The sequence below is a fragment of the Peromyscus californicus genome, unplaced genomic scaffold (genome assembly GCF_007827085.1).
Source record: "Peromyscus californicus insignis strain IS unplaced genomic scaffold, ASM782708v3 Scaffold_14__1_contigs__length_90479793_seg_2, whole genome shotgun sequence".
Taxonomy (NCBI): Eukaryota; Metazoa; Chordata; class Mammalia; order Rodentia; family Cricetidae; genus Peromyscus; species Peromyscus californicus.
The window spans coordinates 45,823,866-45,843,845 of NW_026294436.1; the positions used below are offsets into that span (position 1 = coordinate 45,823,866).

Consider the following 19,980-nt stretch of genomic DNA (forward strand, 5'->3'; position numbering starts at 1 on the left):
CTTATTTTACAACTGAAGCTACAGAGCTTTAGAAAGGTTAACTAACATGAGCAAGGTATCCAGAAAGGATCAAGATCTTAACTTTTAACTAATCTTCTACTGTCTCTTTGTTCTTCTTGTAATAGTGAATCCTTTCAGAATTTTCCCCATTAGGGTAACTTCTGTCATATAGGCACAAAAGTGATTCTAGTCCCGGGATTGGGTTACATTTAATTGAGCTATTGGCCAAAGAGGTCCCATGGGAACCCCCAAACAACCCAGGCTGTTGCTAAGACTATAGGTTGCTCTCCACAAACAAACAGCAAGGCCCCATTCCTGAAGACAACACCAATATAACCCATTGAACATGGAGAAGTTGAGCTGGTGCCTACATAGAGACGTCACCCCTATGTCCTAGTGTCATTGGCGTAGGAAGGTATGCTGCCTGATACCAAAAAAGAAACGTAAACACCAACCCAGCCACAAACGCTTTGATCTACAATATTGTCCTGCATGCAAGACATGATAGGGCAATGGTGACACTATGCTTGTAGGAGTAACCAACCAATATCTGATTTGACTTAAGGCCCACCACTCCACGAGATGTAACCCATACATCTCAGACCAATAATCTGAGACTAGATAACCCAGGGACTTTGGTAAAACCAAATACTATTATTCTAAAAAAAAGTAGCAATAAAATGACTCCTAATGACATTCTGCTATACTCACAGATCAGTGCCTTATTCAGCTATCATCAGAGAAGCTTCCTCCTGCAGCAGATAGGAACAAATACAGAAACCCACAGCCAGACATTATGCAGAAAGTGAGAGACCTTGGAACACTCAGCCCTAAATGGTAAGTCTCTATCAGGGAATCCTAAGGAAGAGGAGGTAGAAAGAATGTAAGAGCCACAGTGGATGGATGACACCAAGAAACAAAGCGTTCTAAATCAATATGATCAAAGCATATATGAACTCACAGAGACTGAAGTAGCATGAACGTGGCTTGCACAGGTCAGCACCAGGTCCTCTCTGTATATATTATGGCTTCCAATTTAGTGTTTTCATGTTATTTCTGAGTGTGGGAATGAGTGGATCTCTGTTTCTTGTGCCCTCTCTTGGGTATATTCCTTCTGCTTGTTTTATCGAACTGATGTATTAGTTTTTGTTTTATCTTATCTTATTTGATTATTACCCCTTAGAAGTCCATTTGTTTTCTAATAAGAAACAGAAAGGGAGTCGATCAGGATGGTGGGGAAATGAGGAAGAACTTGAAGGAGCTATGGTAAACTGTAATCAGGATATATTATGTGAAAAAAAATCTGTTTTCAAGAAAATGGGAAAAGGTGCTTCAGCTTTTAGTTCTAGCCCTTGGTCCCTATCTCTATGGAATTTCAGAAGTCACATCAATCTCTTCAATCTCCAAATGAGTTTCATTTTGCTGCATTTTTGTGAATTATAATCTGACCTAGGATTAGCTATCTAAAAGTACAATGAATCTCTTCCCCTTGGTTACAAGAATACTTATACTAAATAAAACAACTCAAAAGGCAATGGCTATAGTGGTTTAGAATGCATTTGGCAGCATCTACTCATATTGAGGGTACATACACTCAAAGCAGGGAATTTCATTTCTAGGAATATATCCACAGAAATGTGTGCCTGTTCAACAGAAAACAAATACAGGATCACTCACAGTCACACTTAACAGCCTTAATGTGGAAACAATTCTAAGGCTATCAACAATGAAACAGAAGAATAGATAAGCTGTAGTGTAGCTACAATGAAGAAGATAAACCATGTTTAGATGGAAAAATGTGGATGAATCTTACAAACATGATGAGGATAAAAGAAATTATACAGGAATTTTGTTGTTTATGATTACATGAAGTACAGAAACACATAAGACAAAGGTATGGTACTGAATATCAGGACACACTTGAGGCGATCCTAAAGCAAGTCTGAAATGCAGATGAGATGCTATTTTTTGTGATCTTGGTGCTGACTACCTTAGGCATGTTCCTTCTGTGAGAAAATATCAATTATTCTTAATTAATGTAATTTTTGTTACACTAACAAAAAGTTATTTCAAAAAGAGCAGCATTTTATTCTTGGTGGGTTAACAGCACAATATTTGCACTATAATATTAATATGTGTAGGCTTCCTATCTCAAAAACAGACATCAATACAGGGTGTTAAAATGATTTTCCTCTCAATTGCTGGCTAAAAGTTTAGAGATAGTGCATTCATTTCAGCATAAGAAATATGTTTCAAAACTTTTTATTTATATCCTGTTGCCACAAATCTTCAACCAAATTAGGGAACCTGCACAGGCCACCATCCAGTCAAGTTTAAGCATTTTAAATAACAATTATCAATAATTAGGAGTTTTTTTAAATTCAAGTTGTACTGCCAAAATGACAGAATTATCCCCTTTGTGCTAAATTAACTTTGTAGTCCTAACTTCAGAATGAAAGAAGGAATGTATGACATAATGATCTGCCACTTAAGAGTAAAGACAAACTCAATGTGTTTCTTTTTTACTTTATAATAGGATTTTTGAGTAAAACACTTTACTGACAAATATTTTTTAGTTAGAATGACTTTGAAAAACCAAAATTTTTCAAAGAATTTCCTAGCCTTTCATTTGCAACCAAATATTAATTGACAAATATCAAGATCTGTACTGTTTTCTTAGAAAGAGACACGAAAAATGACACAGTGTACAGTTTATTTAAGACCATTTCTTCCACTAGAATATTTAGTACACAGAAAAGAATAGCATTTGATATAAATATTTTATTAACTAGAAGAAGGAAAGTGGCAAGGAGAAAAAGCAGACAGGCAGGAAGTCAAGGTTTACTCAAAAGCTCCTTTGCAAAATAATCCCTGACAAAGATGACAAAGATGAGTTAGCGGAAAGAATGAACATCCTGAGGCACACTACAATACTGTTCCTCATGGAGTTTATTCTGAAGAGCTACTTTAGTCCGTTCCTTCCTTAGAAATCCTGATGCTATGACTATGCCTACCCCACATTTTGGAAAGCTACACAGGTACAGAAATAAGCCTAACCAATGAGGTGAAAGATCTCTGCAGTAAAAGCTTTCAGACTCTGAAAAAAGAAATTGAAGAAGACACTGCATAGCAGAGAGACCTTCCATGCTCCCAGAATCAATTGGGTAAGAATGGCTGTGTTACCAAAAGTAATTAATCTACAAATTCATAAGCAATCCCACAAAGACATTCTTCATAGACCTACAGAAGATAATTCTAAAATTCACAGATAAACAAAAGACACAGATAGTGAATGCAATCCTAAGCAAAAAGAACACTGCTGTGGGATGGTCTGTATGTCAAATGTGTTGCTGATTGGTCAATGAATAAATCACTGATTGGCAGTGGCCAGGCAGGAAGTATAGGCGGGACTAACAGAGAGGAAAATTGAGAGAACAGGAAGCTGGGGAGAGAGACACTGCCAGCCGCCATCAGGACAAGGAAGATGTAAAGTACTGGTAAGCCACAAGCCACGTGGCAAGGTATAGATTAATAGAAATAGATTAATTTAAGCTGTAAGAACAGTTAACAAGAAGCCTGCCACGGCCATACCGTTTGTAACCAATATAAGTGTCTGTGTTTACTTGATCGGGTTTGAGCGGCTTGGGACTGGCGGGTGAGAGAGATTTGTCCTGACTGTGGGCCAGGCAGGAAAACTCTAGCTACAAACACTGCTGGAGCTATGACAATACCTGCCCTCCAATTTATACACAGAAATACTGTGACAAAGAAAGCCCAGTGCTGGCATAAAAACGTGTGTGGGCCAGTGGGAAAGAGCAAAAGATCCAGAAATCAATGTACATCTCTGACCACCTAATGTCCTCTAGAGAGGTGTTAAAAATACATTAGATAAAAAGTACCCCATTCAACAAATAGTGCTGGTAATCTGGGTAATCACAAAAAAAGAATGAAATTAGATCCGAATCTCCTACCTATCACACACAAAAACAAAGATGGATTAAAGGCCTTAATTTAAACCCTACTACAGGAAAAATAATTTAGGACAAAGATAAGGCAAGAACATTCTAAAAAGGATTCCAACAGAACAAGAAATACTGACATATGGGATCACATGAAATCAAAAAGCTTCTGCATAGGAAAGGGAAATATCAACACAGTGAAAACATAGCCCACAGAATGGGAGAAAAAATTTTGGCAGATTTGGCTATAGTAATGGTATCTAGAATATATAAAGAACTTCAAAAATTAAACAGGCAAAACTTAAAAATGCTGGCCAATAAATAATAAATGTGCAAAAAAAGACCTTTCTTAAAAGAGGAAACACAAATGGTCAATAAAGTTATAAAGCATACTCAACATCCTTATCTATCAGAGAAATGCAAATTTAAACTCCTTTAGGATTCCCCCTTACTACAGTCAGAACGGCCATCATTAACAAAACAAATGCTGGCAAGGATCTGGAGACAAAAACAAAACCCTTATTCACAGCTGGTGGAATGTAAACTAGTGTTGCCACTATGGCAAACAGTGGAGATGTGCCTGTTGGGTTTTTTGTCAGTCTGGCGCCAACTAGAGTCACCTGGCAAGAGGGAACCTCAATTGAGGAAGTGCCTCCATGACTGGGCATTTTCATGTGGGCAGTGCCACCCCTGAGCAAAACCAGGGGAGCAAGTCAGTATTCCTCTGTTCCTGCCTCTGCTCCTGCTTGGGTTCCTGACCTGACTCTCCTCAGTGATGGACTGTGATCAGGAAGTAAGCCACGTTACAAGTTGCTGTTGGTCAAGGTGTTTATCACAACAGAGAAGCAAATTTGGACAGGAGGCTTCCTAATAACCTAAACTAAACTTTCATATGATCCAGCTCTACTGCTATTGGGTACATCCTAAAAGCTCTAAATAGTACCATGGATACTTGCACATCCATGTTAACTGATGCACTGTTCACAATAGCCAGGAAATGTATCCCACCTAGATGTCCACCAACAGAAGAATGAATAATGAAAATCTCATACGTACATACACACAATGAACTTTTATTCAACCGTAAGGAAAAATGAAACTTTTGGTAATATTAATGGATTTGGAAATTAATGTGAGGTAACCCAGTCCCAGAAAGAAAGGGGTCCTGGAGAGGGGAGAAAAGAAAAATTTTTAAAGAACAGTGAAAATTTAAAAAAAAAGTATTAAAATGCAATAATGAAAAAGTTAATTTGTATGATAATTAAAAACAAAAAGCAGCTGCAGAGTATTAGGCTGAAGGTGAAAGAATGAAACATCTGGTGGTTTTATTAATTGTGATGAACACTGTGATCTTTCACCCACTGTGATCAGAGATGACAAAGGACAGGAAGGCTTTTTGTTTGCATTTCTTTACTATATATTTGATTGATTTTCTTAGTACTTAGTACATTACAAATTCAAGTATCTTCATGATTAAATCTCCCAAGAAACCGTGAATCCAGGTTCCAAAAGACCCACAACAGTGCCAGGTATCATGGCTCAGGAGACAATTTCAGCAAGTCAGCAGTCCAGCAAACTACACTACAGCCCTGCTTTTCTATCACAAGCAGTAGAGAAATCCATTTAGCAGAACAATTAAGCACACTAAACTCTGTAATGAAAATCACAAATTAATCTAGTACGAACATAGATAACCTCTTTAAGAAAACAATATGAAGTGATGTAAGTAATTCCAAGCTCATACTGTATGTAATGCAAAAACCATTAACATATCACAAGTCACTTTCCTCATTTCATGAAGCACCATCCTTAACTCAGTGTATAACTTGGGATAGCCTATGAAGATTTATTTATCAAAATTAATTTTGAATATTAGCTGGTTTTAGGATTATAGAACTAAAACATTTTTAAAGAGTACTATACTAAAAAGGAAGTCAGAACCATTCAGGATAATCAGGCAAAGTAGGATTTTTGCATAAATGCCCAAGTTTTCTTTGTGTATATTGTGATCGATCATACATACTGAAGAAAGTTTTAGCTTCTTTGTGTTCTCCCACTTGCTACGTTTAAAATGGCATTTTATAGACAGATTTATAAGTACAATGAATAGGAAAATGAATATATTACCAATCAGCATCAACGGCTGTTACATAATCAAGAGTCAAGATCTCTTTTTGTTAATCTAGCAAAGCACTCAGATCTTCCTTACCAAAGTGTTTCACAAATGATTCAAAACCTTCTTTGCCTACAAAATGCTTTCCAATTTCAGATGCTATGCAACTAATAACAAGAGCCTTTGAGAACAAAAGGCCAGCAACATTTGCTTATAAAATGATGTTTCTCATTAGGCTGAGAAATAACACTTAGGCTTTATATAGCTTATACACCGTCAAATACCAGTTTTAAAGTCAAATTACTAATGTCTATGATGATTAAAATGGATAGTCTTACATTTGTGTACATTTATACTTCATTTAAATATGTGCAAGCTACCCCTCCCCCACCTTTTCTTTTTGGTTGTGAGCCTAGCCTTAAACGGCTGAGCCATCTCTCCAGCCCTCCCCCTCCCGCTTTTTAAGACAGCATCTCACTATGTAGCTCTAGTTGGCCTGGAACTCATGGAGACTGTACTGCCTCTGCCTCCTGAGTACCGGAATTAAAGGTGTGCATCACCATGCCTGGCTCATCAAACTACCTTTCAAGATAATTGTCAGGCATTTTCATAGACAATAGAATATAAGATAAGTGTATTATAACAAATTATTTAAAAGGAAAAAGTAGGTATGGGTTTATATACCAGTGGTAGAATATATGCATGGATAAGGCAGGGTTTAACCCTCACACTACCACTCCAAAAGAAAACAGAGAAAATGACTACAGTCAACTAAGGGAACTAAAAAGAATAAAGTAAACAAAGACAAATATCAAACGAATTTTTAAAAATTAATTCCTGACACATTCCACTGCCTAAAAATAGAAATGGGATAAGGCTGTGTTTCAGTGGCAGAACACTTGTCTAGAATGCATAAAGCCAAAGGTTTGAATCCTACTACTGCAAAAAGGAAAGAGGAAGTGAAGGAGGAAAGGAAAACAAAGGAAGATTACATGATCTAAAATTTTTATCATTTTTCTCTCTTGGAGGAACCAAAAATACCACAAACACAAAGGGCGCTAACAAATGGAGGAATTAATTACTGTGTGTGGGTGGGGGTGAGGGGTAGGGAGGCTCAATCATATTCCCTAATGTAATATAAGTGCATCAATAGTAAAAACCCCTGACTCTAAATACATTTATTTAATCTTTTTAAAAGTTATATTGGTGATATATTATTCACAGATACAGGCTTATTAGGAATATAATTACACAAATTTAACCATCTAATTTTATTTTGTGGGAATTACATAAGCCTTAATATTTTTATTACTGACAAATAATAAAATTACATAATCTCTATTAAAAATTCAAATGAAATTTTGGTTTGCAAGTATGGGATAAAAAGAAAAGTATGGGAAAAAAGAAAAGGACTGGTTCTAAGTGGACTTTTCTAGTTTGCCACAGGTATGAAAGCTGGCCACTGTACCTCACACAGCAGTAGGTCAATGATGTGGAACACCATGCAGAGAGGAAACTTGGCAGTAAAAAGAGTGAGGAACCACTGGGATGCGTACATATGAGCTTCTAGGTTCAGATCACAAAAATGGTTGTACAGGTCCGGCAGCTGTTCCTAAAAGTCAAAATGAAAGATTTAGGGGAATGATTGCCAAAGAAGCTTTATTTCTTGCAAAAACTGCAATTTCTATCAAGTTCTCTGTTGTACTAGAATTGTATTCCAGCACTGGTTGTCTTTTATGTCAGGGTACAGAAGTGATGACAGAAGATGAGAATTGAACAGATGACAGATAAGTATAGACAGCAAAGACTTGTTATATGAAAGATTATCCTTGCTAACACAAGTGTTCTTGCTCCCTGGGAAAATCTTGTTCTCTCAGAACACCTTCATTCTAATGAAAATCCTCACTCCAAGGGAAGACACAGGATTCACCTCCTACCTACCTAGAAACAAAATGTATCTTCACCTTGTAAATCATCAAACAACATTCTCTGAGGTATATAGTATGATTTTAGAATATTCTTGAGCACTTGGAGAACTCCAAAGCATGACCAGATATTAAAACCTATCTAGGGGCTGGAGAGATGATTCAGCAGCTCAGAGCTCTTGCTGATCTTCCAGAGGACCTGAGTTTGGTTCCCTGCACTCAAGTAAGGTAGATCCCATCTAGTTGCAGCTCTAGCCCCAGGAGATCTGCTGCCCTCTTCTGGCAACCATGGGCACCCAAACACAAATGCATATGCAAATAAACATACACATACACAAAAATAAAAAATAATAAAATATATATTTTAAAACCCAATCTTGATCATATGAAAAATGACAAAGTAAAATTGCACAAGAGTGTCATAAAGGTAACTAGCTCTTAATAATGCCTTTATGCTACCTTTACTTTTTCACTAGTTAAACATGCAAACGCTTTTCCAAGGAATGAGAGGCCAAGCACAAGCCTTCCCATAACTGAAGGACAGAAGCAAAGACACAGAAAAGCTCAGGTTCATTTTCCTCTATAAACAGATCTCTCTCTCTCTCTCTCTCTCTCTCTCTCTCTCTTACACACACACACACACACACACACACACACACACACACACACACACGCACATGCACACACGCACACTCTAAACCATTTATTGTACAAAATGACCACTTTGAAAAGGACCCAAATGTATCTATGTGGTAATTTAAATAAGGTATCTAAATGGTCATCAAGCCCAACTAGTTGATTTATTAGATATAGTTATTTGACACTTTTAAAACCCCAAAGGAACACTGACTTTTGAAAAATAAAAAAAGTAACTTTTTAATGTCAAAAAATCAAAAGCAATAAAATAAATCTATTTAATTTTCAGTTGTGTTCACTAAACCTTCATAATTAATTATTGCTCATCAATTATATTAGGTATTTTTTATAACAAATTTGTGGATAGAATTTCCCACTTTTCCTTACCTGCATTAGTTTCTCAAGTTGATAGAATTTGCAATGAAGATCTTCAAAATTGTTTTTGTACAAGTCTCGCAATTTATAGTCATACATGATTTTCACCAAAACACAGAATGCTTGCTCCTCTGGCATCTACAGGAAACACACATATGAAATATGAATGAATGCCATTTGTTCAGAATACATGAAAAGGTCTTTCAAGTCCTCCACAGAAATGGCTGAAGGCCTGTTGTGACGTTAGTCTTACCTCCTGCCCCCTGGTCTTTGGAGCAAAATCTCCTAACTAATCAATATTTCCTGCCAGTGTTTCTGCATTAAAAAAAAGACTACATATAATTTTTCTCTATAAAATAATTACATTCTATTTTACTTTCCCCTTTCCTATACAATATATATACATATATATCACATACATGTATAACATAGCTTGCTTTTCTCCTATTAACATATTGAAATTATTTCCCTCTTGTTATATAAACAGTTGCATCTTTATTTTTATAATAGCTGCAGAGTATTCCACTGTGTGAATATTCCAGAATTAATCTAATCAGCTTCCTGTGAATGGATAACTGAGTTACTGTTAATTTTGTATCACCAATAGCTTCAAGAAGCAACTTTGTCTACACATCACCTTTGACATAGGAATGGGCTATGGTAAGGTATAGTCACAAAAGAAGAATTAGACTGACAAATGATAAGTGGATTTTTGTTATTTGCTGCTTGTTTTTTTTTTTTTAACAAGGGCTCATTATGTACTGCCTAACCCTCCCAAGTTCTAGGGTTATAGGTGTTAAGCCTTTACTGATTTTTTTTTCAAAGATTAACTTCAGCTGTAAATAGAGTGATACCAGATCCAGAAGTCAGACAAATATTAATTGAATCTTTGGCTTTTGAAAATGTGAATTCAGAATGCAAAAGGGTAATTAGGCCTTTAAAGGCAAGATCAGCATCCATAAAAGAATGGATCTGAAATACAGCTGATACTGGATCTCACATTTATGATGATACTGTCATAGGAGAAGTGATTTCTAAAAATTTTGAGAAAAATTAAAATGTTATAAGCTTTAATTGTGGCAAACAAGGTAGTCTGAAAAGGGATTGTAGGCAAGGCTTTCCTAAAAACAATGTTTTTCAAGAGATAATCCAAACAGAAGGTCCGAACCGTCTGGAGTATGTAGAAGCTGTGGCAAAGGCTGACATTGGACTAATGAGTGCAGATCAACGAGGGACAGGCAAGGTAACCCTCTGCCATCTGCAAATGCCTTTTGGGGGCCTCTTCCAGGCACTGATATCAAATTTGGTTCAATCACTCCCTGTCAACACTGGAGAAACTCATCCACAGAGCAATTAAAAGACTATCTGTTGTGAAAAACTATACTGCTCTGGATAAAGAACAGCTTCAGAAAATTTTCTCCAGGAAAAAAAATTTCTTTAGAAAATTTTCAGGAGAGACTATAAAACAAGTGTTTTGGCAAATTTCTATAAGTGATCAAAGAACAAAGCTAAAATTATGAATAAATGTCATTGTAATTGAAGGATTGGTAGGCAAAAGAATGGATATAACAATAATTTCACCTAAATCTTGGCATCCAGATTGGCCTCTTCAAGAGGTAAATATTCAGCTTCTGGGGATTGGAACTTTATCTCAGGTAAAACAAAATACAAGGTGGGTTGAAAGTATAGGGCCAGAAGACAGATAGGTAAGTTAAAGCCATATGTGGCTAACACAGCAATGAGTTTATGGGGACATGATTTGTTACAGCATTGGAAAACACAGATTAATATTCCTCCAATCTCAGAAACAAACCCTAAAATAAAGAACGTTTCTGAGAGAAATATTAAAAGTATTATCAAGAACAGTCACCAATCCTTCAGATCATACATATGCAGGGCACAAAAGCTGTTGATCTTGCAAAGGTACCAACAGCCCTACCTTTAAAATAGTTAACTGATAAACCTACTGGGTAAAACAATGGCCTTTGACATCAGAAAAATTACAGGTACTTGAACAGCTGATACAAGAGAAGCTAAATGCTCAACATATTGAAGAATTGACCAGTCCTTGGAATTCTCCTATATTTGACATTAAAAGGAAATTTGGGAAATGGAGAATGGTACCAGATTTGAGAGCTATTAATAAGGTGATCAAACAAATGGACTCTTTACAGTCTGGAATTCCTTTGCCTTCTTTATTACCTAAACGATGATGTATTACAGTGACTGGTTTAAAAGACTCCTTTTTTTTTTTTAACTATACCTTTACAAGAACAGGATAGAGAAAAATTTGCCTTCACAGTGCCTACCACAATAATTCCCAGCCTGTTAAAAGGTATCATCACTGGAAAGTTCTTCCACAAGGGATGTTGAACACCTTGTGTCAATATTTTGTACAACATCCATTAGAAATATTTCATAAACAGTTCCCTCAACCTATACTTTACCATTGTATGTACGATATCTTACTATCTGATTAAGAAAAAATTTTTGATTAAGTAAAGACAATTTTGCCTTGTTTGGGGATTATAAAATGCTCCTAAAAATACAAAGAGGAGATTCTATTAATTTTCTAGGATATAAAATATGTTTATAGAAGATTCAACCACAGAAAGTACAAGTGAGGAGAGTTCAATTACAAACTCTTAATGATTTTCAAAAACTGCTGGGAGATATTAACTGGGTATGGCCCACATACCAGATTGACATGTTCAGATTGACAACTCAAGAACTAAGTATTTTATTTCAAACCTTACAAGATGATAAGGACTTAAATGGTCCAAGAAAATTATCAGCTGAGGCTAAAAGATAATTGACTTTGGTAGAAAAGAAATTATAGGATGCACATTTGGATCCAGAGCTTGATTGCATTCTGGTTATTTTACCTTCTATGCATTCTCCCATAGGAACTCTTATGCAGAGAGAAGATAATATTTTAGAATGGATACTTTTGCCACACAAATAGAGTAAAAAATTAAAGACCTATATAGAAAAGTTTCTGGATTGGTTTTGAAAGGAAAATGGAGACTTCATCAATTAACAGAAATAGACCCAGCAGAAATTGTAGCATCTTTTACTAATGATGAAATTTCCTCATTATGGGCAGAAAATGAACATTGATGAAGAGCTTGCCATAATTTTTTGGAAGAAACTGGCAACAGATATCCCAAAAGGAAGATACTTCAGTTTATAAAAAGAACTAATTGAATCCTTCCTCATATTGTATGAGGAACACCAATTTCTGGACCCCCTACATTGTATTTTGATGTAAATAAATCAGCAAAGGGCAGGTTATAAGTCAGGAAAAATAAGTAAAGTGGCTCAAAGCCCTTATGAATCCATTTAAAAGTCAGAATTATATGCTATTCTCATAGTATTATTAGATTTTCCAGAATCTCTTACTATAGTTACTGACTCTCATTATGCAAAAAAGAGTTGTTTTACATATTGAAACCATTGAACTTATTCCAGATGATTCAGAACTAACTTTGTTATTTATTCAACTACAACAAGTAATCAGAAATAGAAATTATCCCTTGTCTATAACACATATCAGACCCCATATGGGTCTACCAGGTCCTTTAGTACAAGATAATGACAAAACTGATCAGTAGGAAATGTGCTGGAGGCCTCAGAATTTCCTAAGAAACAACATGTTAACAGCAAGGGTTTGAAGAAAGTTTTTTTTCTATCACTTGGCAACAAGCCAAGGAAACTATAAGAAAATGTCCTACTTGTTCATTGTATAACCAAACTCCATTACCTGCAGGAAGCAACCCAAAAGATACTCAAAGAAATGAAATGTGGCAAATGGATGTGTTTCATTCTACAGAGTGTGGAAAATTAAAGTATGTGCACCATACCATAGATATGTATTCAAGATTTCAATGGGCAAATCCTTTGAGTACTGAAAAGGTTGTAATGACACATTTATTAGAAGTTATGGCCATCATGGGGATACCTGTATAAATTAAGATTGACAATGCTCCATCCTATGTCTCTAGTAAAATGAAACAGGATTTTTTGCATATTACAACATGGAGCATATTACAGGTATACCACACAATCCTACAGGACAAGCAGTTATAGAAAAATCTAATTGCACTTTAAAAGATATGCTTAATAAACAGAAAGGGATAACAACGACCACCAGAGATAGATTATACAATGTTTTATTAACTTTACACTTTTAAAATGCTAATGAGAAAGGAATGACAGCTGCAGAAAGACAGTGGATAGTAGAAAAAAACTGCTCAATTAAATCAGCCTGTATAATTTAAAGATGTGTTGACTACGGAATGGAAACCAGGATATGTGTTATGTTGGGGGAGAGGTTTTGCTTTTGTTTCCATAGTATAAGAAAAGCTATGGATACCATCAAGACTGACAAAGATTAGATTCAAACATGAGAGACCCCTTGATTAGGCAATGTGATAGTTCATCAAACAGCATGGCCATTTGATATAAACTAACTTATAAGACTAGCAAATGCCTTTCATTTGATTAGATGTAACATGCCAGAAAAGGAAACTCCCCCCAAAATAGGGTTGGGGCAGGGTTTTGTTTTTGTCATTCCAGGAGAATAAAAGCATCCAACTAAGGAATCTGAAGACCATTAGACAAATGAGACATCGGAAGACAGATGAATCATCCAGAGAAAATGTCCCAGGAAAAAGAGTAAATTGAGCTAATGGTATAGCACACTTCCAACATTACTCCAATGTTTAGAGTAATCTTTTTGTATACTGTGAAGATGTTTTTTGCCAAGGCTCCTTCTGATTGGTTTAATAAAAGAGCTGACTAGCTGGGAGGGAAGGCAAGAGGGATAAAAAAGACAGCAAGACATAGAAGACACAGCCTGATGTCCCTTTTGTCAGGTAACATTACACACTTATGGAGTCTTTGAGAGAGTTAAAGACTAAGTAATTAAACTTATAGTTTCCCTTAGTTCTGATAAAATGTAAATTAGGTATAAAACTTTAGACTCACAAAGATAGATAATAGAGTATTTTCTCTAATAAGGAACAGCTTATGTAATAATAAAATTATTAGTCAGCAAGACTCTAATAACACATCTCTCTAGACCTGAGATAGTGTGTTTGATGAATTCTTTAGGGTAGCCTATGGTCTTCTACTGGCTTAGACAACAGGGAAGAATGACACAGGAAAAAGTCTTTCTGTTAGTCAAACTAGCTGACAGGCTGACAGGTTAACAAAATATGCTGGTTAATTTACAAAATAATACAAATTATAAATTAGAATACATTTTCATTAGTTTAATGCTGAATATCAGTTAATCTTTTCTTAAGGATCCTGAAGGCATTTCTATCTTTCAAGTTATTTTTAAAATCCATGGCAACAACTACATCATTCAATTAATTTAGAGTATGAGAGATGTTAATGATATCTGTCTTGGGAGATATTTTAGTGACCAAGTTCACAAAGGCTGACTTTTTATATGGCTTTAATTAGTGTAAATAGGTAGCACATAAAAATTCGGAGTATTTGACTTTTCTAGTTATTTGACTCATTCTTGCTCTCATTAGGAGGTAAGAACAATGATTTGAGTACATTTCTAAATAGCTACAAATCCGAAAATAAGTTAAGTCTCCCAGAAACCTCATGACAGATTTCTTAGTGCTATGTTACCACTCAACTTTACTCAATGTATTACGTGATTAAATGATTAAAGAAAGGGCTATGTTGGGTAGTGATTTCTTCTAATTTCAAGCAATTCATCTTGGAGAGAGGCTCTTTAAGATCCAGGAAGTAAATGAAACTTAGTAGTCTTACAAGGCTCAGGAATGAAATAAATTTAGAAGTCTCAAGAAACTCCTAAATGTTAGAAAGGTCACAAGTCCCTTCCCCCAGGTTATTCAACAATAATAATTGCTAGAAAAGAAGACTCTACAACCAGCTGCAAATTGTGTTGGGATCTTCATAGATTCAGCTTTTGTGAACTGTCATTTAGGTGGGAGTGGACTTTTTGGTGATGCAGCTGCCTCTGAGACATTCCCTGCTCTCATACTCCAGCAAGCAATCCCAATAAACTCATCTGTTCTAGCTGGACTGCCTATCTAAGATAAGTAGTACTTGTTCACATCTCCCATCAAAATGTGACACACAATGGACAGAGGTAAAAATGGTTACTGAATGGATATTCAAAGATTCTTTTGTGCAAAACAAAATAGTACCACTCTTGCCTTGAATCTCAGTTTTTTTGTCTCAGTGAGTACAACGGTTCCTTTGGAAGAAAGTTGGCTCTGAGCCATGAAGAGTATGTATCACTGCTCACACTGTCCTGTCTCCGAGGGACCTAACCATTTTATACACTACTTGCATTCAGTGCAGGAAGAAGGGCCCCGAAGAATTGTAATTATAAAGGGTTTGCTATCACAGGGCATCCCAAGAAGGCAGGATGTGACGGTATCAAAAAGAGAAGGAAAGCAAGGACAGGATCATAAGTATAAGATGATGCACCAAGAGGAGGATTAACCTCAAGTGAGGTACAGAGAATCAGGACAACAGAACCATGAGCATCACTTTTACTAGAACCAAGTAATCCACCTTAAGACAATGAATCTACTACAAATGCTCATTTTCAGAGGGCTAGACTCAAAGTAATGCTTTACTTTAAACTTGTCTTGGAAATGACAAATTCAAAGAATTTGAAACAAAATTAATCATTAACCCCAAATTTCTTCCATCCAATCTAATATAATTCATTCAGCTAAAAGTATCATACCCACCAGCCACCAAGCTAGAAAACTGTGCATGTCATCTTTGACTTTTCCTTTCCTAATCCAGAACCGGCTAATTTTTCCTTCTAATGTTTCTCTCACTTTCTTCTTTTTCACAGTCCCAACGTATTTTGCGGAGAATAATGTTTTTTAGCTAGTCTCTCCATAGCTATTTGTTCTCTCCAGCTCTACCCTCTAAACAAAAACAAACACAACAAGAATATGAATGTCTACCCTTTCTCAGTGACAGATCATTTGTGTGAGAAGAAAGTCACTTTAATGAAATGATTCTGTAGTACTTATCACATGGCTTCTTGTCTTAACATCTTATCCCATATTACTCCCTACATGTAATAAAGTGTGATTTCATGTGGTTTCTCTCTAAATACGGTACACATTTCATACACTTGTTCTTGTTCTTTTGTCTACAATTCTTCAACTTTAATTATCATTTCTTGCCAAAATAGCCACCTGCTTCAGAAAGTTTTTCTAACAGTTCTGGCAAAAGTCGGTTGAGCAAGTCTCCTGTCTACCAACTTGCCTAGTGTTTCACTTTGATGAGCACACTAATTTCTCAGTAAGCATGTATTGCTTCTCTCATCAGAAAAATCAATGAAGACACAGAAAGGAGAATAAAAATAAATTTGTATGTACATAATTTGTGTATCATCCTGGACAAAAATTACAAATGATTCATCTCTAATCCCACTTTGAAGCCCAGAACCTGTCAAATGATGCTAAATGAAAGTAACTGACAGGAAGGAAGAGTGTATTAAAAATAAATCACAGAAAATCTAGCAGATTTCATTGTTATAGTATAGTAGTTCATAGTGGTCTGAGTTCTGATATTTGTGCTTGTGTTGACTTCTTTATTCAGGATAGTTGAGCTAAAATTAACTCCAAATAAGCAATTTATTTGCTTCTAGTCAGCAAAACTAATTGAAAAACTGTCCTGTCTTGGATACTAGGTCTTTTAATTTATCACCCAAGGTATAATTTACACAGACATGCTATGTGTAATCTTCCTCAAATAGGCAATCAGCAGGAACATCAAAACTCTGTAGAAAATGAACTTAGTAACAATATGCTATTTAGCACATGGAAAATTACTTACATGCAACAGCAATACAGCAGCAAGAAAAGACTGTCCTTGACAGTACCCAATGTCTTCATCATGCACAGAGTAGGCCTAGAGAAAGACAATGAAAAAGTCATAGTAAGAAGACTCATCAATTTTAACTTAAGTGTTGATTCACATCAGGTACCTGCTTGGCCTGTCCTTGACCTTTCTGTCCCATTTTCACTGATTTTTCCATTTGAGCCCATATGCCACTAAAGTAGTGGGGTTCCTCTAAGATACCCCTTCTAATATAGTCCTACATGTCCCATTATCACAGGTTCACCCTCAAGACATGAAAATAAACAGATACTCAGATCGCCTAAATTATTAATGTTAAAGCAAGGTACACAAGCTTATGGAAAGCCTCAGCAAATGATGGGGAGTACAAGGCTATAAGGCTGATATTAAAGTTCTATTGCACTACAACAGAAACATTTCAAAGTTTCTCAAAACCATAATACAGATCCACCATTCTGGAAAACAAAAACAATTAACCACTAAAACCCAAACAGGTTGTTCAACCTGTGGCTGATGCTGACAACCACTATCAATATGACTCAACACAAAACTGTAAACAATTCATGATTCTTTTGTATGTGAGGTTGTAGAATGCAAGCTTACAGATAACATTGCCTTACAATGTTGTGGGATATTTGATCACACTGTGAACTCTGAGATTTCGTTTTTTTAATGGAAGAATCTGCTTCTAGCTGTGGTGTGGCTCAGCCCTAGTACACCTTTAATCCAAGATCTTTTTTCCAAAAACAGAATTAAATAAAAATCAACCATAGATTGAGAGGCAGAGCAAGCAACCAGTTGACAGGAAAAGCCATAGAGAGTGGGAGGAACTCAGGAGGATGAAGAGAGAGATGCACAGGAAGTAGAAGAGAGGGACATCCTGTTGGAGGAGTTTTTGTTTCAGATGGCACTGGAAAAAACTCTCTTTCTAAGACAACAGCAGAGGAGGAAGCAGCTGGGTGCTTTCTCTGTCTCTCTGAGCTAGCAGGTTTTCACCCCAGCATCTGGCTCTAGAGTCTTTATTGAGAAAATTGGATGATTGAGATTTAGATTAAAAAACAACATTGCAAAGTCAAAAGGTTGTATATACCTGCTGTAAGCTCTTAATGATTTCAAACTGCTCTCCATTTTCTAAATGCTGAAAAGTAAAAACGACTCTTCTTATGTATATTGCTGAACAAGACAGAAACATTTAACATTGTCCTGTATGTTTTGCAGAATGTCCAAAGGTACCACATGCTAAGAACATACACCCACTATTGTAGGTACTCTGGCTATTCCATATTAATCCCATCATCTTAACTATGCCAGCTGGAAGATGGCAAAAGAGGCCCACTGATAGAAAATACAACACTCCTGAAAAGTAACAAATATACCTTTCAGCTTGACACTTGCCTCTTTGTCTTCAGAGGAAAGGGAATAAAATTGTTTGCTTAATATTTGCTAACTAGTAGTTCAAACACTTGAAGACACTATACATCTATTTTTAGGTGGCTGAATCAGCAAAGAGAGCGTGCTGATTAAAAAGGGAAGATAAGAGAGAAGTTAGAAAGACTTCTGTGAAAGTCAAGATGGCTGACATTTGAGACTTTGAGGGATAATCATAGTATCTGTCAAAGTTCAAATGACATTCCTAAATCAAAGGAAGTACAAAAGCAGGCTTTGTGGGTCATGGTTCATATATAGATTCCTGAAATAGAAGAAACATCTTTTGATTTCCCTTTCCTTCTTACTTTGTATCTGTGCTCACCTCAGCTTCACATGACTTATCATAGCACTCCTAGGCTGAGACAAGAGGATCATCTTGAACTAGAGACCAGCCTGGAATACAGGGTTCCCCCAACCCCAAAATAAAGAGAGCAGTACCTGTCTCCAATTTCTTTCTTGCATTTAACTGTGCTCTGTGCCCCGAGCTGCTTGCCCACTCATTTCCTCTGAACTTCCATATATCTGCCAGGACTACAGATAGTTTCCTTTCATTGTCTGAACTGTCTTCCATGAACTGTCTTCACCTTGGTAGTGTTTGATACACAAGTATTTGAGCTAATGCATTTGGTTCTAATTCCTTACAGTTAATGTAAAGAAATGCTAAGTTATAAAATACAATCTTACTAACGTATATTTTTAAATAATAAGGAAATATTGACTGGTCAAATGAAGGTATAAACTGGGCAAAAACGTTACTATGGTCCAGATCAGAAAGGGACTGGATATACCCACAGAATTTTCTCCAGTCATTTTATATATTACACAGTTGTTATAGAGAGAGACATATGAAGTTTTACATAAATAGAAAAGCTGAAAGAACAGTGATGATGCATAAACTTCCAACCTAAATACTACGGTTCGCATACTGTCTATCATATCTTTATCTATTGATTTGCTTCTTTAATCAATGAATTTTAATATCTTAAGCTATTTCAAAGTGCCTTGCAACATCTACCTAGACTTCAGTAATGCTAATAGCTCTTTCCACTAGGTAAGATTCCCTGTCCATGAAATGCACAAATATTAAAAAAAAGTCTGTTTCATTATTTTGACAAATACCAACCGTGTGACCTATGATACAGAAATTACCCCATGTCTTCTCTGAAAATTTTGACCCTGTAGCAGCTGCCAAGTGTGTTTTTCTTTTTATTACTATTAATTATTATTACTTTTGGCCATTTTGACTTATTAGCAATTTAACTTGCTAGGAACTTTTGTATATGTACTCACTATTCTGCTACTATCTTGTATCTAAAATTCTCACTATTACTTTTTGGCTGCTATAGTTTCTAGTTTGTTCTCTGGTTCCTTAAGACAGTAAGATCACAGAAGCATTTCGATGTTCTGGGCATTCCAGTGTGGAACCTTTAGAGCATGACCTCTGACAAAAGCCATAAAGAATAATAATGTTATACTGTATAAATAGTATCATCTCTACCCTCAAAAGAGTCCTAATTATCAAAATAAATAGTGGAGACATCCAACTCCTACTAGGACTCTAGACAACAGTCTAACTGTACCCATTGTGATGCCCTCCTTCTAAGTATCTTCTCCTTTCCACTTGCTGCCTGCTTTGTTCAGTTCCTCAGTGCTCTAGGCACTTGTT

General features: G+C 36.0%; 1 protein-coding gene across 5 annotated transcripts in view; it reads right to left on the reverse strand.

The window, feature by feature from the left end:
• Positions 1-19,980, reverse strand: part of Rabgap1l (RAB GTPase activating protein 1 like) — a 589,856-nt gene that overhangs the window by 206,190 nt on the left and 363,686 nt on the right. For all 5 annotated transcript variants that reach the window (XM_052737345.1, XM_052737344.1, XM_052737348.1 and 2 more), the window contains 3 exons: positions 16,863-16,937; positions 9,021-9,146; positions 7,541-7,684 (listed from right to left, as the gene is read on the reverse strand). In XM_052737345.1, coding sequence (XP_052593305.1) covers positions 7,541-7,684; positions 9,021-9,146; positions 16,863-16,937 — 345 coding nt within the window. The remainder of the gene's footprint in view (positions 1-7,540; positions 7,685-9,020; positions 9,147-16,862; positions 16,938-19,980) is intronic.